General features: G+C 47.6%; 1 protein-coding gene across 5 annotated transcripts in view; it reads left to right on the top strand.

Annotated features, from left to right (window-relative positions):
• The window catches only part of rhobtb2a (Rho related BTB domain containing 2a), an 87,512-nt gene extending 68,744 nt beyond the window's left edge, over positions 1-18,768 (top strand). For all 5 annotated transcript variants that reach the window (XM_078239614.1, XM_078239618.1, XM_078239615.1 and 2 more), the window contains 3 exons: positions 47-135; positions 3,577-3,682; positions 11,433-18,768. In XM_078239614.1, the coding sequence (XP_078095740.1) occupies positions 47-135; positions 3,577-3,682; positions 11,433-11,626 (389 nt within the window). In that variant the 3' untranslated portion in view covers positions 11,627-18,768. The remainder of the gene's footprint in view (positions 1-46; positions 136-3,576; positions 3,683-11,432) is intronic.
• Positions 18,769-20,192: the final 1,424 nt, after the last annotated feature.

Raw genomic sequence — 20,192 nt, 5'->3', positions numbered from 1 at the left:
TGAGTGTGAATATTGAAATGATTTGATTGGTTTTGGCTTGTTGCAGAGCAGTACACGGTGATGGGGCTGATTGAAGCAACACACCTGGGTGTGGACATCGACGGAGATGTTCTCCTCTTACTGGAAATGGCTCAGGTAAGTGTGAGAGAGAGATTGGAGGATAATATCAACTGTGTTTGTGATCCCATTAAAATGAAAATGTGAATTCCTTTTGCTTCTCAAAAACGTTACAACTTTGCCACAAACATGGCGTGAACAGTGATATTCCATGCTGAAATCTCAGCTATTGGATACTGGAACTCCAGTCGTGAGTTGAGCTTAAGTTTGTTTATTTATTTATGTCACAAGTAGGCTTACATTAACACCGCAATGAAGTTACTGTGAAAATCCCTTGGTCACCACACTCCGGCGCCTGCTCAGGTACACTGAGGGAGAATTTAGCATGGCCAATGCACCTCACCCACATGTCTTTCGGACTGTGGGAGGAAACCAGAGCACCCGGAGGAAACACGTGCAGACTCCACACAGACAGTGACCCAAGCCGAGAATCGAACCCAGGTCCCTGGCGCTGTGAGGCAGCAGTGCTAACCACTGTGCCACCGTGCTTCTGTGCAGTTTGACTTTCCAGAATGTGCAGACTGATCAAACTATCTGGGGATACAATATAAAGGATCCCCCTTGTTTATCCATGTCATTTTCTTGGCTTCCTGGGCTAAGGGACAACCCTTCCCCTTTTTATCCAGGAATAATATTATAAACCCAGCTGTACACTCGTACCCATCCAGAGGATTGACGTGGATAAAACCAAAAAGGACCAATGTGATATCCCTCAGGTCATCCAGGGCTACAGACCTCAGTATATATATCCCAGGGTATAATATTTGCCCTCAAAACCTCTTCAATTGTGGCATTGCATGGGACAAAACTCCAATACATCACAACTGGTATGGATCTTGTCTGAGTACATAGCCAGGTTAACTATCCAATCAAGCTGCTTGACTGTTGGTTCTTTTACAAATGCAAGGTCATCTTTTTGACCTCCTGACCTGATATACTGATGGACAATTAACATGCAGTAGAGATAACGGTCGATTCAAGGCTACTCCTCATCAACTCTGATTAGTGTCTAAGCCTGTATATTTAACCTGACTTCCATTCTTAAACTCCCCTCTGAATTTGTCTCTAAGAAGTTGCTCAAGTTCTTCCCATTGAAAATCATGGGCATGCATCATAAAAATGGCCATGAATTTCTCTTCTTGACACCAGGAAAGCATTGGCGGATCTGCCTTCAGCTGAGTACAGCCTACTTTGAGCAAGGCATAGGTAACTGAGAAAAACCATATCCTCAATCCCTAAACACATCCAGCTTATATCAGTGGACTTACAGACCCACAAATCTGTGGCAGAAAAACTTTTCAAGAAAAGTTTTTGTGCCGGGGGCAAAGATGCACTCTGACATCTCGATCTTTGAAACCCTACTCCACAAGTCTTGCTTTTCGTAGAATCACAGAATCCTTACAGTGCAGAAGGAGGCCATTCAGCCCCAATGAGTCTGCACAGATCACAATCCCACCCAGGCCCTATCCCCATAACCCCATGCATTTACCCGAGCTAGTCTGGATCATCTGGTTCCGCCATTGTCAATGGGGTTTCCCGTTGAATGCGCCCCTGGCTGCCGGGAAAGCCGCGATGGGGATGTGTCGGCAGCGGGACTGGAAGATCCTGCCAATGTGTACAGCCGGAATGTTCTGGCCCAGGAGTCTGTCCGTGTTTGACATTTCAGCAATCTGAAAGCAAGCACTGAACGAGGAATTTCCAAGTTTCTACAATCTTTTTATAAACGACGGTTAATTAAATTCCATAATACCTTTTCCCTTATAATGAACATTATTCTTCCAGATTATCAGAGTCTGGCCAGGCCTGAGATGCATTTCATAGATCAGCTTTCTCATAAATTTAACCACGAGACGTAACTTTAATCCATGTTCAGCTGACAAACCTCCAGCTCACAAATGCTTTGCACATGATCCTGTTTTTGTTCTGAAGCAACAGCGCCAAGTCTAAGCCTTGTTTCCTCCTCTGTGCTCCTGTAACCCAGATCTACATCTATTTTCCCATTCTTAAGAGGTTAAGATTGTATTCATTGGAGTTCAGAAGAGTGAGAGGGGGTCTCGTAGAAACTTATAAAATTCCAACAGGGTTAGACAGGTTACCATCAGAAAGAATATTCCCGATGTTAGGGCAGTCCAGAACTCGGGGTCATAGTTTGGGGATAAGGGGTAAACCTTTTAGAACTGAGGTGAGGAGAAATTTCTTCACCCAGAGGGTGGTGAATGTGTGGAATTCACTCCCACAGAAAGTAGTTGAGGTCAAAATGTTGTGTGATTTCAAGAAGAAATTAGATATAGCTCTTGGGGTTAAAGGGATCTGGAGAGGAAGTGGGATCAGGATATTGAATTCGATGATCACAATGAATGGCATAGCAGGCTCGAAGGGCTGAATGGCCTACTCCTGCTCCTATTTGCTATGTTCCTATGTTCAGTTTCAGAGAAGACAAGATCATACCCTAACAATTTACCCTTGGTTCGGTCATTCTTCTCAAAAGTACCTCGGATTTACAACCCTCAGACTGAGAGAAAAAGCAATGCCAGTTGTTAATCTTCACCTCTCTGTTTCCGTTCCCTGCTGCTATGTTCATTGGAACCAAGCCAGAGTGTCAAGTATAAAATTAGATCTGGATCCTTTTCTTGTTCACAGGTTTACCCACAGATTACAGCCCCAACCATTTGAAGTAAATGCCTTCCTCTGTAACTGCCAACACACGACTGTCCCAGCAGTTTGATTTTATATTCTCCAGAGTATCAAATAAACTAATTAACTAATTTACAGCCCCTTAAATGGACACTTGTGACAAAAACAAATCTTTAAAGAAAACGTGGCAAATTTTAAATGAAGATGTACGCTGGAACCCTACGGCCTTGCCCGCCATGGAATTGGAGCAGGCGATGGGCGGACAACGGGAAATGTCCATTGACCTCAGGCGGAAATTTCTGGTCTCGCTCGAGCAAGGCTGTAAATTCCACCCATTATTTTGAGGGGAGGTCATGCAGGTTCCTCCTTACACTCTTCTCAGTATACCATTCAGAACAAAATAACTCATTAACAAATTAACCAATGAACAACCTTGTAAAGGGGCAGTGTAACAAAAACACAAAGCTGTAAAGGAAACCTAACAAATCAATGAAAATGCCTTTCCAGGGTCTGATGATGCGCCCCAGCCCTGTGGGAGCTGTCAGTCATTGAAAGGGGCAATTATTTTTAATCAGGGCAACATTTCACTGTTATACTTGAGACAATCGCGGATCACCTTCACACGTGACACCATTCCCACAAACTGTGCACTCCTTTCCCCAATTCCTCCTGCTGTGCAGTGAGCAGCTGTGAATCTGGCCAAGTTCTGGGCAGGCCGTTGGGAGCTTGTATCTGAATGAGGCCCTGTGATTGACAGAAAGGAAAGCTTCATTCAGCAGTCGATGTGATGGACTTACCTGTGTCTCTTTCTTGCTTTTTGAGCAGTTCCACTGTGCCCATCAACTATCTGAATGGTGCCTGCATCACATCTGCACCAACTACAACAACGTGTGTCGCAAGTTTCCCAGGGAAATGAAGGCAAAGTCTCCAGGTAGGTTTCCGGTACCATTTCTCATTCAACAACATCCCACATGATCTGCCTTATAATTCCATTTTCATCATTGGAATGTCTGGTAATCGCAATAGGTTTCCTCCCACACTCCAAAGATGTGCCGGTTCGGTGGATTGGCCATGCTAAATTGCCCCTTAATGTCAGGGTGATTAGCAGGGTAAATACGTGGGGGCATGGGAATAGGGCCTGGGTGGGATTGTTGTCGGTGCAGACTCTGGGCCGGAATGGCCTCCTTCTGTACTGTAGGGATTCTATGAATTGGTGGAGGGGGCAGGGGTACAGAATGATGCAAGCTAGGGTTATTGTGATGATTGAACAGGAAGAGGACAACTTCCTGTTGAGGGACCGGTTTGCGGCGGGGGGTGGGGGGATGACGGATGGTAGTATTCAGAGATTACTTGTTGTGGTCTCGACTGCATTATCGGAGAGGTGGTAGAAGAAGATCCAACTGTAACTTTCAAAAGAAAATTGGATCTCCGTTTGAAAAGGGCTACGGAAAAGAGCGGTGAAGTGGTACTAACTGGAGCTCGTTCACAGGGCTGGCAGGGACCTGATGGGCTGAATGGCATGGTCTGCTGTGCTGTACGAATGATTGATTTTATAACTGGTGTTTATTTCCTTTTTGTGTAGCTTTGTTGACTGTTTTCTTGTTAACACTCCAAAGATGTGCGGGTTAGGTGGATTGGCCATGCTAAATTGACCCTTAGTGCCAAGGGGACCAGCAGGACAAATACATGGGATTATGGGGATAGGGTCTGGGTGGGATTGTTGTTGGTGCAGGCTTGATGGGCCGAGGGCCCTCCTTCTGCACTGTTGGGATTCTCTCATTCTATTTTACAGTGAAGATTGCCCAATGTCCCATTCTTGTCCTGACATCTAACTTTCCCAGACCATCTGAATGCATGTTGTTACATGTGAACTGTTCGGTAGAAAGGAAAATAACATTTGCCTGCACCAGGCACTGGTTTGATTCCAGACGTCCCTTGACCATGCACAAACTCCGATCTGACCACCTCGGTACTTGAACAGGAAATAAAAGGGAAACCGATTCCGATGATGCACGAAGAGGCGCGCCTTTTCTATCCTTCCAGATAATTACTCTGGCATTCTGAAGGTTTCATAGACATCATAGAATCTATAATGCGGAAGGAGCCATTCGTCCCATTGAGCCTGCACCGACAACAATCCCATCCAGGCCCCATCTCCCAACCCCATGTATTTACCCTGCTAACCCCCTGACACGAAGGGACAATTTAGCACGGCCAATCCACCTAACCTGCACATCTTTGGACTGTGGGAGGAAACCGGAGCACCCGGAGGAAACCCACGCAGACACGGGGAGAACGCGCAAACTCCACACAGACAGTGACCCAAGCTGGGAATCAAACCCGGGTCCCTGGCACTGAGGTAGCAATGCTAACCACTGTGCCACCCAAGACACGGTTTGTGTAAAATAAATTTTTAAAATTGCATTTACGTAGCGTGACCTCAGGATGTCACAAAGTATCTCCCAGCCAATGAAATAAATTCACTGCTTCATTGTGGGAAATGTGGTGGCCAACGTGTACACAGCCACATTCCACAGTGTGATAATGACTGGGTAATTTCTTTCCTTATAGGCTAATTATTATCCAGGACACGAAGGAGAAATACCCTATTCTTCTTAAAATAGTCGATGGGGTATTTTTCACCTCTGAAAGGTTAAGTGAGGCCTCTGTTTGACGCTCATGTGAAAGGGCATGCTGCACTCCCTCAGAACTGCATTGTGGTATCATTCTGGATTTTGTGCTGGTGACGCTGGTAAGGGGCTTGAACCCAGAATCTCTGACAAGAGGGTAAGAGTGTGGCCCGCTGTACATAAGAACATAAGAACTCGGAGCAGGAGTAGGCCATCTGGCCCCTCGAGCCTGATCCGCCATTCAATAAGATCATGGCCGATCTTTTCGTGGACTCAGCTCCACTTACCCACCTGCTCACCATAACCCTTAATTCCTTTACTGTTCAAAAACTTATCTATCCTTGCCTTAAAAACATTCAATGAGGTAGCCTCAACTGCTTCACTGGGCAGGGAATTCCACAGATTCACAACCCTTTGTGTGAAGAAGTTCCTCCTCCACTTGGTCCTAAATCTGCTTCCCCTTATTTTGAGACTATGCCCCCTAGTTCTAGTTTCACCTGCCAGTGGAAACAACCTCCCTGCTTCTATCTTATTTATTCCCTTCATAATCTTATATGTTTCTATAAGATCTCTCCTCATTTTTCTGAATTCCAATGAGTATGGCCCCAGTCTACTCAGCCTTTCCTCATAAGCCAACCCTCTCAACCTAGTGAATCTCCTCTGCACCCCCTCCGGTGCCAGTATATCCATTCTCAAGTAAGGAGACCAAAACTGTACACAGTACTCCAGGTGTGGCCTCACCAGCACCTTATACAGCTGCAACATAACCTCGCTGTTTTTAAACTCCATCCCTCTAGCAATGAAGGACAAAATTCCATTTGCCTTCTTAATTACCTGCTGCACCTGCAAACCAACTCCTTGTGATTCCTGCACAAGGACACCCAGGTCCCTCTGCACAGCAGCATGCTGCAATTTTTTACAATTTAAATATGAGTCCATTTTGCTGTTATTCCTATCAAAATGGATGACCTCGCATTTACCAACATTGTACTCCATCTGCCAGATCCTCGCCCACTCACTTAGTCTATCTATATCCCTTTGCAGACTTTCAGCGTCCTGCACACTTTGCTCATCTTAGAGTCATCTGTGAATTTTGACACACTACACTTGGTCCCCAACTCCAAATCGTCTATGTAAATCGTAAACAATTGCGGTCCCAACTCTGATCCCTGAGGCACACCACTAGTCACTGATCGCCAACCGGATAAACACCCATTAACCCCATTATTTGTTGAGTTGCAGCCAGAACTGTGCCGACAGACTGTTTCACATCACAAGTTCAAATCGATCCGCAAGAGAAATCATACAATAGAATCCCAACAGGGCAGAACGACGCTATTCGGCCCATCGAGTCTGCACCGACAACAATCCCAGGTCCACGTCCATAACCCCATGTATTTACTCTGCTAATCTTCCTGACACTGAAGGGACAATTTACCATCGCTAATCCACCTAACCCGCACGTCTTTGGACTGTGTGAGGAAACCCACACTGGCACGGGGAGAACGTGCAAACTCCACTTCCTGTTGGGGTTTATCGGAGCTACCTTTTGTTCCAGACGCCTGTCCCGTTGACCATCATTCAGCTGTTAGATGCAAACCTCAGAGGTGTTGAGGTGTTTCACCTTGAGGGTGGGGAGTGTCAGCGATGCTGGAGTTTTCCCACCAGTATGCAGAGTGACATTGGTTTTTCTGCTGTGAAGATCATTCAGCTGCTCGGCCCAACAGGTCTCTGCTAATGTTGCTGCCCCACAAGAGACTCCTCCCACACCATTCATCCCACCCACTCGGCACATTCATCCATGCCTTTTTGCCGCATGTGTTGATGTGACATCCGTTTAAATGCACCAATACTCTTCAGCTCAACCACTCGCTGTGTCATAGAGTCATCGGCTCCTGCAGTACAGAGGAGGCCCTTCGGCCCATCAAGTCTGCACTGACAAAACTAAATCTGCATTCATGCCACTTTCCAGCACTTGGCCCAAGCGCTCATCCACTTACTTTTTAAAGGTTCTGAAGTTCCTCGCCTCTACCACCCTCCCAGGCAGCGTGGCAGCACAGTCGTCAGCACTGTTGCCTCACAGCGCCAGGCACCCAGGTTCAAAACCCAGCTTGGGTCACTGTCTGTGTGGAGTTTGCACATTCTCCCCGTGTCTGCATGGGTTTCCTCCGGGTGCTCCAGTTTCCTCCCACACTCCAAAGATGTGCAGGTTAGGTGGATTGGCCATGCTCAATTGCCCCTTAGTGTCAGGGGGACTAGCTGGGGTAAATGCATGGGGATAGGGACTGGGTGAGATTGTGGTTAGCGCAGGCTCCATAGGCTGAATGGCCTCCTTCTGCACTGTAGGGATTCTAAGATTCCAGATTCCCACCACCCTCTGGGTGAAAAGAGTTTTCCTCAGATCCCCTCTGAATCTTCTGCTCCTCACCTTCAAATGATGCCCCTTCGATATTGACCCTTCAACCAAGGGGAACAGCTGCTCCTTACTCACCCTGTCCATACCCCTCATAATCTTATACACCTCAATCATGTCCCCCCTCAATCTTTTCTGCTCTCAGGAAAGCTATCCAAGCCTATCCAGTCTCTCCTTATAGCTCAAATGTTCCATCCCAGGCAACATCCTGGTGAACCTCCTCTGCACCCACTCTGGTGCAATCACTTCCTATAGTGAGGTGATCAGATCTCCCATGGTACTCCAGCTGTGGCCTAACCAATGCTCTGTATAGCTCCAACATTACCTCCTATACTCTATGCCATGACTGATAATGGCAAGTATGCCTTTGTGACTACCCTATTAACCTGTCCAGCTGCCTTCAGAGATCTGTGGACAAGCACCCCCAGATCCCTCTGTTCCTCTGAGCTTCCGAGTGTCCTGCCATTCATTGAGTATTCCAGGTGGCAAGTTCCCCCTTCTAACCAGTGTCCGGGTCAAGTTTCTCCTGAATTCCCTGTTGGATTTATACATTCAAAAGCCTGGTTTTAGACTTCCTGGAAAGGCTCCTTTTCAAATTCCTGCAGCCTACCTCTTGAAGGCAGGAGGTGAAAATCTTTTGGGATTTAATGGTGAGTAAAGGGGCGGCACGGTAGCACAGTGGTTAGCACTGCTGCTTCACAGCTCCAGGGTCCCGGGTTCGATTCCCAGCTCGGGTCACTGTCTGTGTGGAGTTTGCACATTCTCCTCGTGTCTGCGTGGGTTTCCTCCGGGTGCTCCGGTTTCCTCCCACATCCAAAGATGTGCAGGTTAGGTTGATTGGCCAGGTTAAAAATTGCCCCTTAGAATCCTGGGATGCGTAGATTAGTGGGTAAATATGTGGGGGTAGGGCCTGGGTGGGATTGTGGTCGGTGCAGACTCGATGGGCCGAATGGCCTCCTTCTGCACTGTAGGATTTCTATGATTTCTATGAAAAGGGGCCCGATAACTTTAAAGACATGGGAGTGAATTTTACGATCCCGCCTGCCATGGGACTCGGAGCGGGCGAGGGTCGGACCATGGGAAGGACCGTTGACCTCGGGCGGGATTTTCCGGTGTTGGGATGAGCGAGGCGGGAAATTCCCACCCATAGTATGGTCTCATGGAGTTGTTGGACATTGTTGATATTGACAGCTGGCTTGTCGGGAGAAGAATTCCAATGTGTTGCAGTGTTCCCACACAGGAAGGTGAGAACATTTATCTGACAGTCAGCCCACTCCACCACCCCATCACAATGGTGTGCGTACTCTGTTTACTTGCTTTCATTCCCTATCCCATCACACCCTCACCTCACAAAGAATCTCAACTGATCTCACTCACTCCCGAGAGCTCCAATTGTCCTGAAGCGTCCACAGCTTTTTGGGGCAGAGAATTCTAGGTTTACATTCGAGCTTACACTTAAGGAAATGCGTCCTGATTTTCCTCCTAAATAGTCTAGCTCTCATTTTAAGGTTCTGTCTCTTTATTTTGGTCCCGTTCACCAGCAAAGAAACCGGCTTCTCCGCATCTATTTGTGAAATCCTTCCAATATCTTAAATACCTCAATCAGGTCATTCTACAACCTGCCACCTGGAATACTCAATGAATGGCTGGACACTCAGCAGCTCAGAGGGATCTGGGGGGGGTGCTTGTCCACAGATAGAAACATAGAAACCCTACAGTACAGAAAGAGGCCATTCGGCCCATTGAGTCTGCACCGACCACAAACCCACCCAGGCCCTACCCCCATATCCCTACATATTTACCCACTAATCCCTCTAACCTACGCATCTCAGAACACTAAGGGCAATTTTTAGCATGACCAATCAACCTAACCCGCACATCTTTGGACTGTGGGAGGAAACCGGAGCACCCGGAGGAAACCCACGCAGACACGAGGAGAATGTGCAAACTCCACACACAGTGACCCAAGCCGGGAATCGAACCCAGGTCCCTGGAGCTGTGAAGCAGCACTGCTAACCACTGTGCTACCGAGCCATACCGTGTCCAGGCAGCTGGACAGGTCAACAGGGTAGTCACTCTCATGGCCAGCCTGTACAACCTGCCTTCCAAACAAAACTCTCGTTTTCTTAATGTTTATCTATTAGTGTCACAAGTAGGCTTACATTAACACTGCCATGAAGTTACTGTGAAAATCCCCTCGTCGCCACACTCTGGCACCTGTTCGGGTACACTGAGGGAGAATTTAGCATGGCCAATGCACCTAACCAGCACGTCTTTCAGACTGTGGGAGGAAACCAGAGCACTCGTAGGAAACCCACGCAGACACGGGGAGAGCGTACAGTCTCCACACAGACAGTGACCCAAGCCGGGAATTGAACCTGGGTCCCTGGCGCTGTGAGGCAGCAGTGCCAACCACTGTACCACCGTGCACAGTGTCCTCTTGTGTCCTGAATTCACCCAGTGTGAATGTGGCAATGCATGTCCCTGATTTGCACTTTGGTTAGTTATTAATTTTAAATTGCTCTGTTTATGTCTGGCTGGAGAACGCTGCAATGCAGGCTAAAGCGAGAGAGAGAGACACGCACAAGAAAACTCATTGACAGAGAGAAAGACACAAGGTGCCTGAGAAAGAAATGAACAAAAAGCGAGGAATAACACTGGGCGACACGGTGGTTAGCAGTGCTGCCTCACAGCGCCAGGGACCCGAGTGATTATCTGTGTGGAGTTTGCATGTTCTTCCCATGTCTGTGTGGGTTTCTCCGGGTGCTCCGGTTTCCTCCCACACTCCAATGATGTGAAGGTTTGGTGGATTAGCCATGCTAAATTGTCCCTTAGTGTCAGAGGGATTAGTGGGGTAAAGATGTGGGGTTACGAAGATAGGCCCTGGGTGGGATTGTGGTCAGTGCATGCGCGAAGGGCCCAATGGCCTCCTTCTGCACTGTAGGGATTCTGTGATTTAGCCCCCAATCAATATCTTGAAAACAGGATATCTTTCTCTTGTTTCTGTGGGATCTTGCTGTGCGCTGATATGCTGCCATGTTTCCTCCAAGGATGGCTGCACTTTGGTTGCATTTTCTTGGTGGCAATTGGCTGTCCTGAGGTCATGAAATGTGCTACGAAAAAAGAACCCAAATTATTTTCTTAAGCGGGAGGGTGTTGCAAAATGGTGTCTCAAGGAGCAAGATAGGCAGACATGTCCGTTCTCCCCATTGGGAAAGACCCTTGTCATGCGGTGTAAAATGAGTGGGAACACTTAAAACTGGATAAAGTAGATGTGGAGCGGATGCTTCTGCTGGTGGGGCATTCGAGAGCAAGAGGTCATAGTCTGAGGATAAGGGGGAGCAAATTTAAAACAGAGTTGAGGAGAAACTACTTCTCCCAAAGGGTTGTGAATCTGTGGAATTCACTACCCCAAAGTGGATGCTGGGACAGGGAGTAAATTTAAGGAGGAGTTGGACAGATTTTTAATTGGTAATGGGTTGAAGGGTTATGGGGAGAAGGCAGGAAAATGGGGATGAGGAGCTAATCAACCATGATCGAATGGTGGAGTGGACTTGATGGGCTGAATGGCCTAATTCTGCTTCTATATCTTATGAACTTATGAACTTAACACTCGTTATTGCTGTGCACTTTTTCAGGAAACCAGGACTATTTTGAGAAGCATCGCTGGCCTCCTGTCTGGTTTCTGAAGGAAGATGACCATTACCAGCGGGCCAGGAAGGAACGCGATAAAGAGGACTACCTGTGCCAGAAACACCAACTCAAACGCAAGTGGTTTTTCTGGAACTCCGGCTCCTCATCCACCGCCTCGTCCTCCTCCACCGTGGTTTGAAAATGTGGCTGGGATTGAACGACCCTTTCTTATCTCTTTAAAAAAACAAAACTGAACACTCAATCCAGCCGCACCACCACAATCTGAAGGCGTTGGTCCCAACTGGCTGAACCCCCCCCCCCCCCTCTCCCCTGCCCTGCTGGGTACTCACAGCCGGAATGGCGCGCAGAGTGGCTCAATCCTGGAAGCCAAAAGTGAGTTTGCATTTTCTGATGGCCAGTGCCAACCTCACACGCACACGCACACACAAACATACAGGCATTAATAAACCCAAGCTGCTGACTTCCTCCCCCATCCCCTCTCCATGGCCAGAGCAGATCTGGTTGAGATTCAACTCTCTGCTCTGACGGAGAGAGAGAGCAGAACTGCTGCAAACTGGTAGGAAATGGTAGCTGGTGATTCCATAACTGGCAACTTGTGTGGATTTGGTTGCTGACCGGGGCAGTGGGGGAGGGGGGGGGGGGGAATTGTCCAGGGACCAGAGGCACAGATCGGGGACGCATGATACTCCTTGCATGGACCCTGCTACGACTGGGCCAATTTCAGTACAAGAAGGCCTATTCTAGGATTTTGGGGGCAGATTGGATGGTCCATATCATTCAGACCTACAGCTAACAGCTCATGTCTCTCACACAAAAGAAAATCAGGGTTTTGTTGCAAGCTTGGAAACAAAATACTTTTCCCAAATGCCAGTGAGTGACTGAAGCTCGATAGTTGACTTGGAAAACAATTCCTGAATTTGGAATTTATACTTTACACGCTGCACTTAGGTACAAAATGTATATATTTTGTATTTTTTGAAAAAAATGGAAGAAAACCTGAGCTGGCAATGAATAAGATCAGGAGCATGGTGATTCCTTTTGTACAGACAGTATTATAACACAGTCCGTGAGCAAACAGCACTTTCACATTGACAGGAGGTGGTGTGAGCTTGCAGGGGAACGCGGAGAATTTCTTTTCCCTCGCGGCACTGAGGAGGTTTTCAATTTTTAGCGCCAGGCAAGGTCTTTTACAGGTGATTTTTTTTTCTCTCTCAAGTTGTGATACTTAGCTGAAAAGAAGATGCACATTGCAGGTTTCTCCTGGCTCTGTGTGTTCTGACTGAACTGCATTGACGTTGGCAGGACAGGGCAAACTGACTCCCAGGGCCTCGTCATAACCAGGACAACAAAAGGCATCCACTGATACCTATCTCCTGGTACGTGCGCTCACATGCGTTGAGTGTTGCTTCACCCACCTGTATCAAGGGTTTTCCCCAGATATCTTTGGCAATTGGTGGCACAGTGGTTAGCGCTGCTGCCTCACAGTGCCAGGGACCTGGGCTCAATTCCCGGCTTGGGTCACTGTCTGTGTGGAGTTTGCACATTCTCCCCGTGTCTGTGCGGGTTTCCTCTGGGTGCTCCGGTTTCCTCCCACAGTCAGAAAGACGTGTTGGTTAGGGTGTATTGGCCATGCTAAATTCTCCCTCAGTGTACCCGAACAGACGCCGGAGTGTGGCGACGAGGAGATTTTCACAGTAACTTCATTGCAGTGTTAAAGTAAGCCAACTTGTGACACTTATGAATAAACTTTTTTAAAAAAAGAAATTTAATTGGGAAACAAATGGAGTCTGGGAGAAGTTGCTTTTCCCCAGGTTGCAATGGGGAGAATCATGTCACCCTCATTCTGGGCCTGGAACAGCTTATGTGTAGCAACATATGTACATACACAAGCTTGCAAGCAAAGAAATGGGTGGCCATAGATAGCTGAGCATGGGGTGTCCATGCGCCATTTGACTGACCCCTGTGCGTTCCTGAGGATGTGCGTCCCTGTGCACTGTGGGTGATGCATTGTTGCTGACTGGGAACCTCTGGGGTGTGCTGGGCTCCTCCTGAAGGTCCAACGCAACACAGCGGGACTTTGGAACCAATCAGTCCAAAACAAGGCAAGTGTGAAGAAGCACATGTTTCAGTCAATAAGCAAGGAGAAGGCACCTCTTCAGAGGCAGCCCCTTCACAAACCTGCACAGGTTGGGTGTCACTTGCGTGCGCTGGGACAGTTGGGTGCAAGTTCAAGTGCCCCGCCCCTCCGGCATCTCTTGAAAGAGTTAAGCAGGACCTGAACTCCCAACAAACCCAGCTGTGATTTGTTGTCATTTTATTAATAGCAGGACTTGTGAACTTTGGAGAAACTGGTGTTGCAGACTAACCTTCACACAAGGTGACACAGTGGTTAGCACCGCTGCCTCACCGCGCCAGGGACCCAAGTTCGATTCTGGCCTCGGGTTACTGTCTGTGCGGAGTCTGCACGTTCTCCCCATGTCTGTGTGGGTTTGCTCCGGTTTCCTCCCACAGTCCAAAAGACATGCTGGTGTGGTAGTTTGGCCATGCTCACTTGCTCCTTAGTGTCAGGGGGGATTAGCAGGGTAAATACGTGGAGTTACGAGGATAGGGCCTGGGTGGGATTGTGGTCGGTGCAGACTCGATGGGCTGAATGGGCTCCTGCATTGTAGGGATTCTATAACTGTAAGGTCTGTTCCCCTACATGAGATTTCTTTGAGGAAATACGGAGTGATGTCTCAGACGGTTATTACACAGCAAGTTGAAGAGTCAAATGGATGTGAAACTATTTTAAATGTTGTCAGTTGGTAAGTTTTCTCTCTTGGATGTAGAGGCCCTTGTGTAAAATCACTGGAATCCTTGCACAACTGTGGTTTAAAACTACTCTCGGCCTGATAGAGACACAATGTGTTGTAGAATGTGCCCATGTGTGGTTTGCACGCTGCTTGGAGCCTGTGCTGCTGGAGGAGTGGAACATCTGTAGCATGTTGCTCCAAGTTCAACTGCATCTTGATAAACGTTTGGCCAAAAATAGTAGCCGACATGCTGCTTGTTTGGTGTCGTTATTGAAGTGGAATCTCCACATGAACAATGCAATGGGAAGCACTGCGGTAAGGTGACTGAGGAGTTTACATGTGTGATTTGTTCTTGTATTCAGTACTCTGTGAGTGTGTGTGTGTGTCCCCACAGTTCAAAACGAGGCCATTCGGCCCATCCAGTCTGCACCGACTCTCCGAAACAGCATCCTCCAGGTGCTGACCCTCTTGAAATGAGGTTTTTTTTTAACAAGGGATCTAAACTTCTCCCAACATGTTCATAAAGGGCTCCCCCATCTTTCAGTCAACTGAAAATGTGCAGAGAACCACAAAATGTTGTTTTAATTTATTTTTAATTTGTTTTCCGTGTTCTCCTATCTGATGACAGGATGCTGCTGTAGTTAAGGTGGACTAAAAAAGGAACGCAAACACCTCAGCACTCAGTGCACACTTTGGAGAAAGCCAGTAAAGTTGATGGCTGATACTCCCAACAGAGTACAAGGAGAATTTACAGAGACTCTGCAGCATAAAAAGAGGTCATTCATTCCGAATGCTGGGTTAAATTCAGAGTAAGAAGTCTCACAACACCAGGTTAAAGTCCAACAGGTTTATTTGGTAGCAAAAGCTTTGAGTGGCTTTTGCTACCAAATAAACCTGTTGAACTTTAACCTGGTGTTGTGAGACTTCTTACTGTGTTTACCCCAGTCCAACGCCGGCATCTCCACATCTTAAATTCAGAGGACAGACAGAAGGATGTGACTTGTCATGATGTGGAGTGTGTTGTCTACAGTACGTGTGGAATCGAATCCAACTGTCTCTGTTGCAAAGACATTGGCTACGTAAGTGGGGATGGTCATGGCAGTCTGGCTGGGAGGGGATTTTCCCTGGCGAGGAGGGGATTTTGGCCGTGTACGTCCCTCCCGCAGTGTTGTCAGAGTCGTCCCAGTGGACAGAATGTAAATACCCTGCAGTGTTTTAAACACCACTGCTGTGATGATATTCCTCCACTGGGTGTCACTGATGGATTGAGCCAGCACTTTCTGTACTTGCCTTGTCCTGTGGGAGGGTGGGATGGCGGAAGGAAGGATAGACATTGCTAATCACTGACCAGAACTTGAGACTGTGTCCTCACAGCCCCACCTGCTTCTGAATCGATCCTAGTGGTTTCCCATTAAAGGGAGGGGGGAGCATTGAGACAAAATCAAAAGGCCAGCCACCCAGGATCCTGATTATTTTATCTGGCTATGCTGCTGCGATCACTGCAGCAATGGGAACTGAGCAGGTGAAGGATGTTCGTCCCACAGCCAGAGAATATCTGGCCTTGGGCGTGCCAGCCCTTTGAGTCATTATTGTACCGCCATGGTCAGTGTGAGGGCTGGACTGCTTCACCACATCATCTTCCTTGCAGAAAAAAACAGGAACAAGAGGAGGTCGTTGGGCCCCTCGCCCCCTGCTGTGCTTTTGACTAAGATCAAGGCTTGTCCCTCAGTGTTCCTGGCCAGAGGTAACTCCTAATCATAGAATCCCTGCAGTGCAGAAGGAGGCCATTCGGCCCCTCGAGTCTGCACCGACCACAATCCTGCCCAGGCTCTATTCCCGTAACCACACCCTGTTAATCCCCTGACAATAAATCCCCGAGGGTGAATTTAGCACGGCCAATCAACCTAACAATGGTCATTGATGAGGAGTGACTGAGCACCCACAGCTCTCTGGGGAGGCATGGGAATTTCAAGGACTGACAACCCTTAAATTGCCGACCCTCATCACGAGATTGTCGTCCTGTGTTCCGGACTCCGTGACCCGCTCAACGCCCAGCCAGTCCTTTCTCTTCACGCTGACATCAACTGTCACTCTTCTGAACTCTACCACTGATGTCCTGATGGTCCGTACAGACCATTCAGCCCAGCCAGTCTCTGCTGGTGCCATTGCCTCACCCTGAACCACCTCCCAGCTCCATTCATTCCATCCCACGCCAGCAACATCTCCTTTGACACAACAGGTTAAGGTCATTCGCCACAGTTCACAAGGGACCATCGGCATTTCTTTCTATTGGAGAGAGAGAGAGAGAAGATATAGCTTGAGGGGCAAGGCCTTGTATTAAACATGGGACAGGCAAGGAGGCTGCCCTCCAGGAAAAACATCAGCCAGATTGGGCATTGGACCACACCACTGGCATCATTCTGAAGTACCCTCTCGTCTAGCCAAGTGAGCTAACTGGTTGAGGGGTCTGGGTCTGTATTCGATGGAGTTTAGAAGAATGAGGGGGGGATCTAATTGAAACTTATAGAATACTGAGGGGCCGAGATAGAGTGGACGTGGAGAGGATGTTTCCATTCGTGGGAGAGACTAGAACTCGAGGGCACAACCTCAGAGTGAAGGGAACGTTCCTTTAAAACAGAGATGAGGAGGAATTTCTTCAGCCAGAGAATGGTGAATCTGTGGAACTCTTTGCCACAGAGAGCTGTGGACGCCAGGTCATCGAGTCCAAAAGAGAAAATGCTGGAAAATCTCAGCAGGTCTGGCAGCATCGGTAAGGAGAGAAAAGAGCTGAAAAATCTCAGTATTTCTGTATGTCTTTTATCCAGGTCATTGAGTGTCTTTAAGACAGAGATAGATAGGTTCTTGATCAATAAGGGGATCAGGGGTTACGGGGAAAAGTCAGGAGAATGGGGTTTGAGAAACATATCAGCCATGATTGAATGGCAGAGCAGACTCGATGGGCCGAATGGCTTAATTCTGCTCCTATATCTTGATGGTCATATGAACTGCCCATCCCCACACACACACACGCACACATATATATATATATATATTCTTCGATTGTTAATACTTTTGTATTTTAAGCTCAATTATTAGGAAGTATTTGGTGAGTTTGTGTGACTGCTCTTGTTTAAAAGAAACAAAAGTAAGCATTAACAGGAGGAGTAGGTCATTTGGCCCCTCAAGCCTGCTGCACACCATTCTGCAAGATGGTCACTGATCTGACGCATGCCCCAACTCCATTTTGGCGTGTTACCTCACTGCCTGCTGTGATCCTGAAACAGGCAGGCCAGGAAGGTTTTAATTTGCACTTTTGCTCTGTACGTGGAGCTGGCCAATCTCAGCTGGTGCAGCAGTTGTTGGGGAGGGGCCACAGTTAGCCTCAGTGGCTCCCACCCGTCCTGTATGGCAGGGGAGGAGGGGGCAGACCTGGATACAGCAATGATGGCCTCTGCAGCTGAATAGTCCGCGCTTGCAGTCAGGGCTCACAAAGGCATGAAGGAGAGAGAGGCTGTTGAAGCTGTCACACCCACCATCAGCAAGTGCCTTGAGGGGAGAACATTTTTAAGCATATACTCTTAGAGGCTGGCTCCCCAGAGGTCAGAACATCATTACAACTGCCCCTCACTGGAGTGTCCAAATCTTTGAGTCACAAATTCTGAATGGACATTCAGTTTCAGGATGGGAGATTTCACAGGAGCAAGGCCTTCCTGTGAGGATGAAAATTCCCAGTCCGGGAGCTGGTTTTAACACGACTCTCCGTGTGGGAAACCTCCGGGGTGGTGCGGATCACTGGTGTTCCACTTACAGTCCAACATCACTCCCTCTTGACTACAATGGGGAGTCAATTCAGGCATTTATACAGTGCCTACAACTTAGAAAAGGTGCTTTGCGGGCGCATTGTCGAAGAGAATTTTGACACGGAGCCAACAGAGGTGCCAGGACAGGTGGGCTTGGCCTAGGTTCAATGAGGCAGGTGTTAAGAAGCATCTGAAAGGAGAGAGGGGCAGAGAGGTTGTGAGACGCAATTCCAAGGCTTTGGGCCTAGGCAGCGGAAGGCATGGCAGCCAACGATGGAAATTGGGGAATGCGCAGGAGACCAGCATTGGAGAAGAGCTGCAGACATGGTGTCAAACCAACACTGGTTTCCCCACAGCTGGGTTACGTTGAGAGAGCCCCCCCGCCCCTCCCCCGTAAGCTTTTGTTGATTCTTAATCCACTTTCAGGTTTTTAAAGAATTATAAAGTGCTGGATACTTGTATTCCACGAGTGCTGCTCAGCTATGCCTGTGCAATATGTCAATTTATACCTTATTCTGATATATTTTAATGTTAGCTAACTGCTAGATGTAGTAACGAGATGAATTCATGTATTGTCCTTTCTTATCTTCAATTGACAATTGCTGTTAGATATTTTCAACGCGGAGAAAATATTTTTGTACCTGTTTGTTGGTGATGTGTTGATGAAGAGCGAAATAGGAAGTGGACTATGTGGCACGTGCAATGTTCATGTAATAAAAAACGGAATTGAAATTAGCCCCTGCTTCTTGCTGATCATTTTTAGAACAACGAAACCAAATCTTTCATTTTTAATTGGCGTGCACTGCGGGCTCATTCAGGGACACGTTTATCGCTGAGTATTGTCACTGAGCATCACTGGCAATGTGCGGACGTGTCTCTCTCTCTCTTCCCGAAGAATAGTGTTTTTCACAAGCTCCAGATGTCAAGTCAGAACTTCAAAGTCTTTCACAGCCAATGAAGTCCTTCCAAAATGTAGCACAACAGCTAAATTGTGTGAGCAAATGACTGCAATCTTCATGTCCTTCCCAAGTATCAGGGCGGTACGGTGGCACGGCGGTGAGCACTGCTACCTCACAGCGCCAGGGACCTGGGTTCGATTCCCGGCTTGGGTCACTGTCTGTGCGGAGTCTGCACGTTCTCCCTGTGTCTGTGTGGGTTTCCTCTGGGTGCTCCGGTTTCCTCCCACAGTCCGAAAGATGTGCAGATTAGGCCATGCTAAATTCTCCCTCCGTGTACCCGAACAGGTGCCGGAGTGAGGTGACGAGGGGATTTTCACAGTAACTTCATTGCACTATTTTGGGACATTGTGAAAGCTGTATTAGAAATGTAAGATCTTTCTTTAGCGGAGCGAGCAAGGAGGCTTAAAATGAAGCTATAATTTTCCGAGCAACGAGTTATATATTTTGCATATCATAGTCCAAAGATGCGCAGGTTAGGTGGATTGGCCATGATAGGTTACCCCTCAGTATCAGGGAGATTAACAGGGTAAATACATGAGGTTGCGAAGATAGGGCCTGGGTGGGATTGTTGTTGTTGCATCTTCAATGGGCTGAATTGCCTCCTTTTGCACTGTGGTGTAATGATAATGGAGTGGAGAATCACAACATCTGGGGACTTGAAGAAGCTATGATGTGGAGATGCCGGCATTGGACTGGGGTAAACACAGAAGTCTCACAACACCAGGTTAAAGTCCAACAGGTTTATTTGGTATCAAAAGCCACCAGCTTTCGAAGCGCTGCTCCTTCATCAGGTGAGTGGGGTTTCAGTTCACAAACGGGGCATATAAAGACACAAACTCAATTTACAAAATAATGGTTGGTTGGACCTGATGAAGGAGCAGCGCTTCAAAAGCAAGTGGCTTTTGCTACCAAATAAATCTGTTGGACTTCAACCTGGTGTTGTGAGACTTCTTACTGACTTGAAGAGGATCAGTGATAGAGGAAGAACTAAGACTTGAGAAGACAGGACAACTTTAGTTCAAGAAAGCAGAAAAAACTTTTAAAAATAATCCATTAAGCAGTGGGCAGTGTCAATCTGAACATTGTGTTCTTGAACTGTTGTTCGTTAATTAGTTTAGACACAAGATGACAAAGATGGGGAGTAATGAGCAGAGCATCAGTTAAAAACGAGGTGTTCTAGTTTCCTCATACTC

This window comes from Mustelus asterias, chromosome 22 (assembly GCF_964213995.1).
Source record: "Mustelus asterias chromosome 22, sMusAst1.hap1.1, whole genome shotgun sequence".
Taxonomy (NCBI): Eukaryota; Metazoa; Chordata; class Chondrichthyes; order Carcharhiniformes; family Triakidae; genus Mustelus; species Mustelus asterias.
The sequence above is the reverse complement of the archived record's forward strand: the minus strand, read 5'-3'. Positions and strand labels throughout refer to the sequence as shown.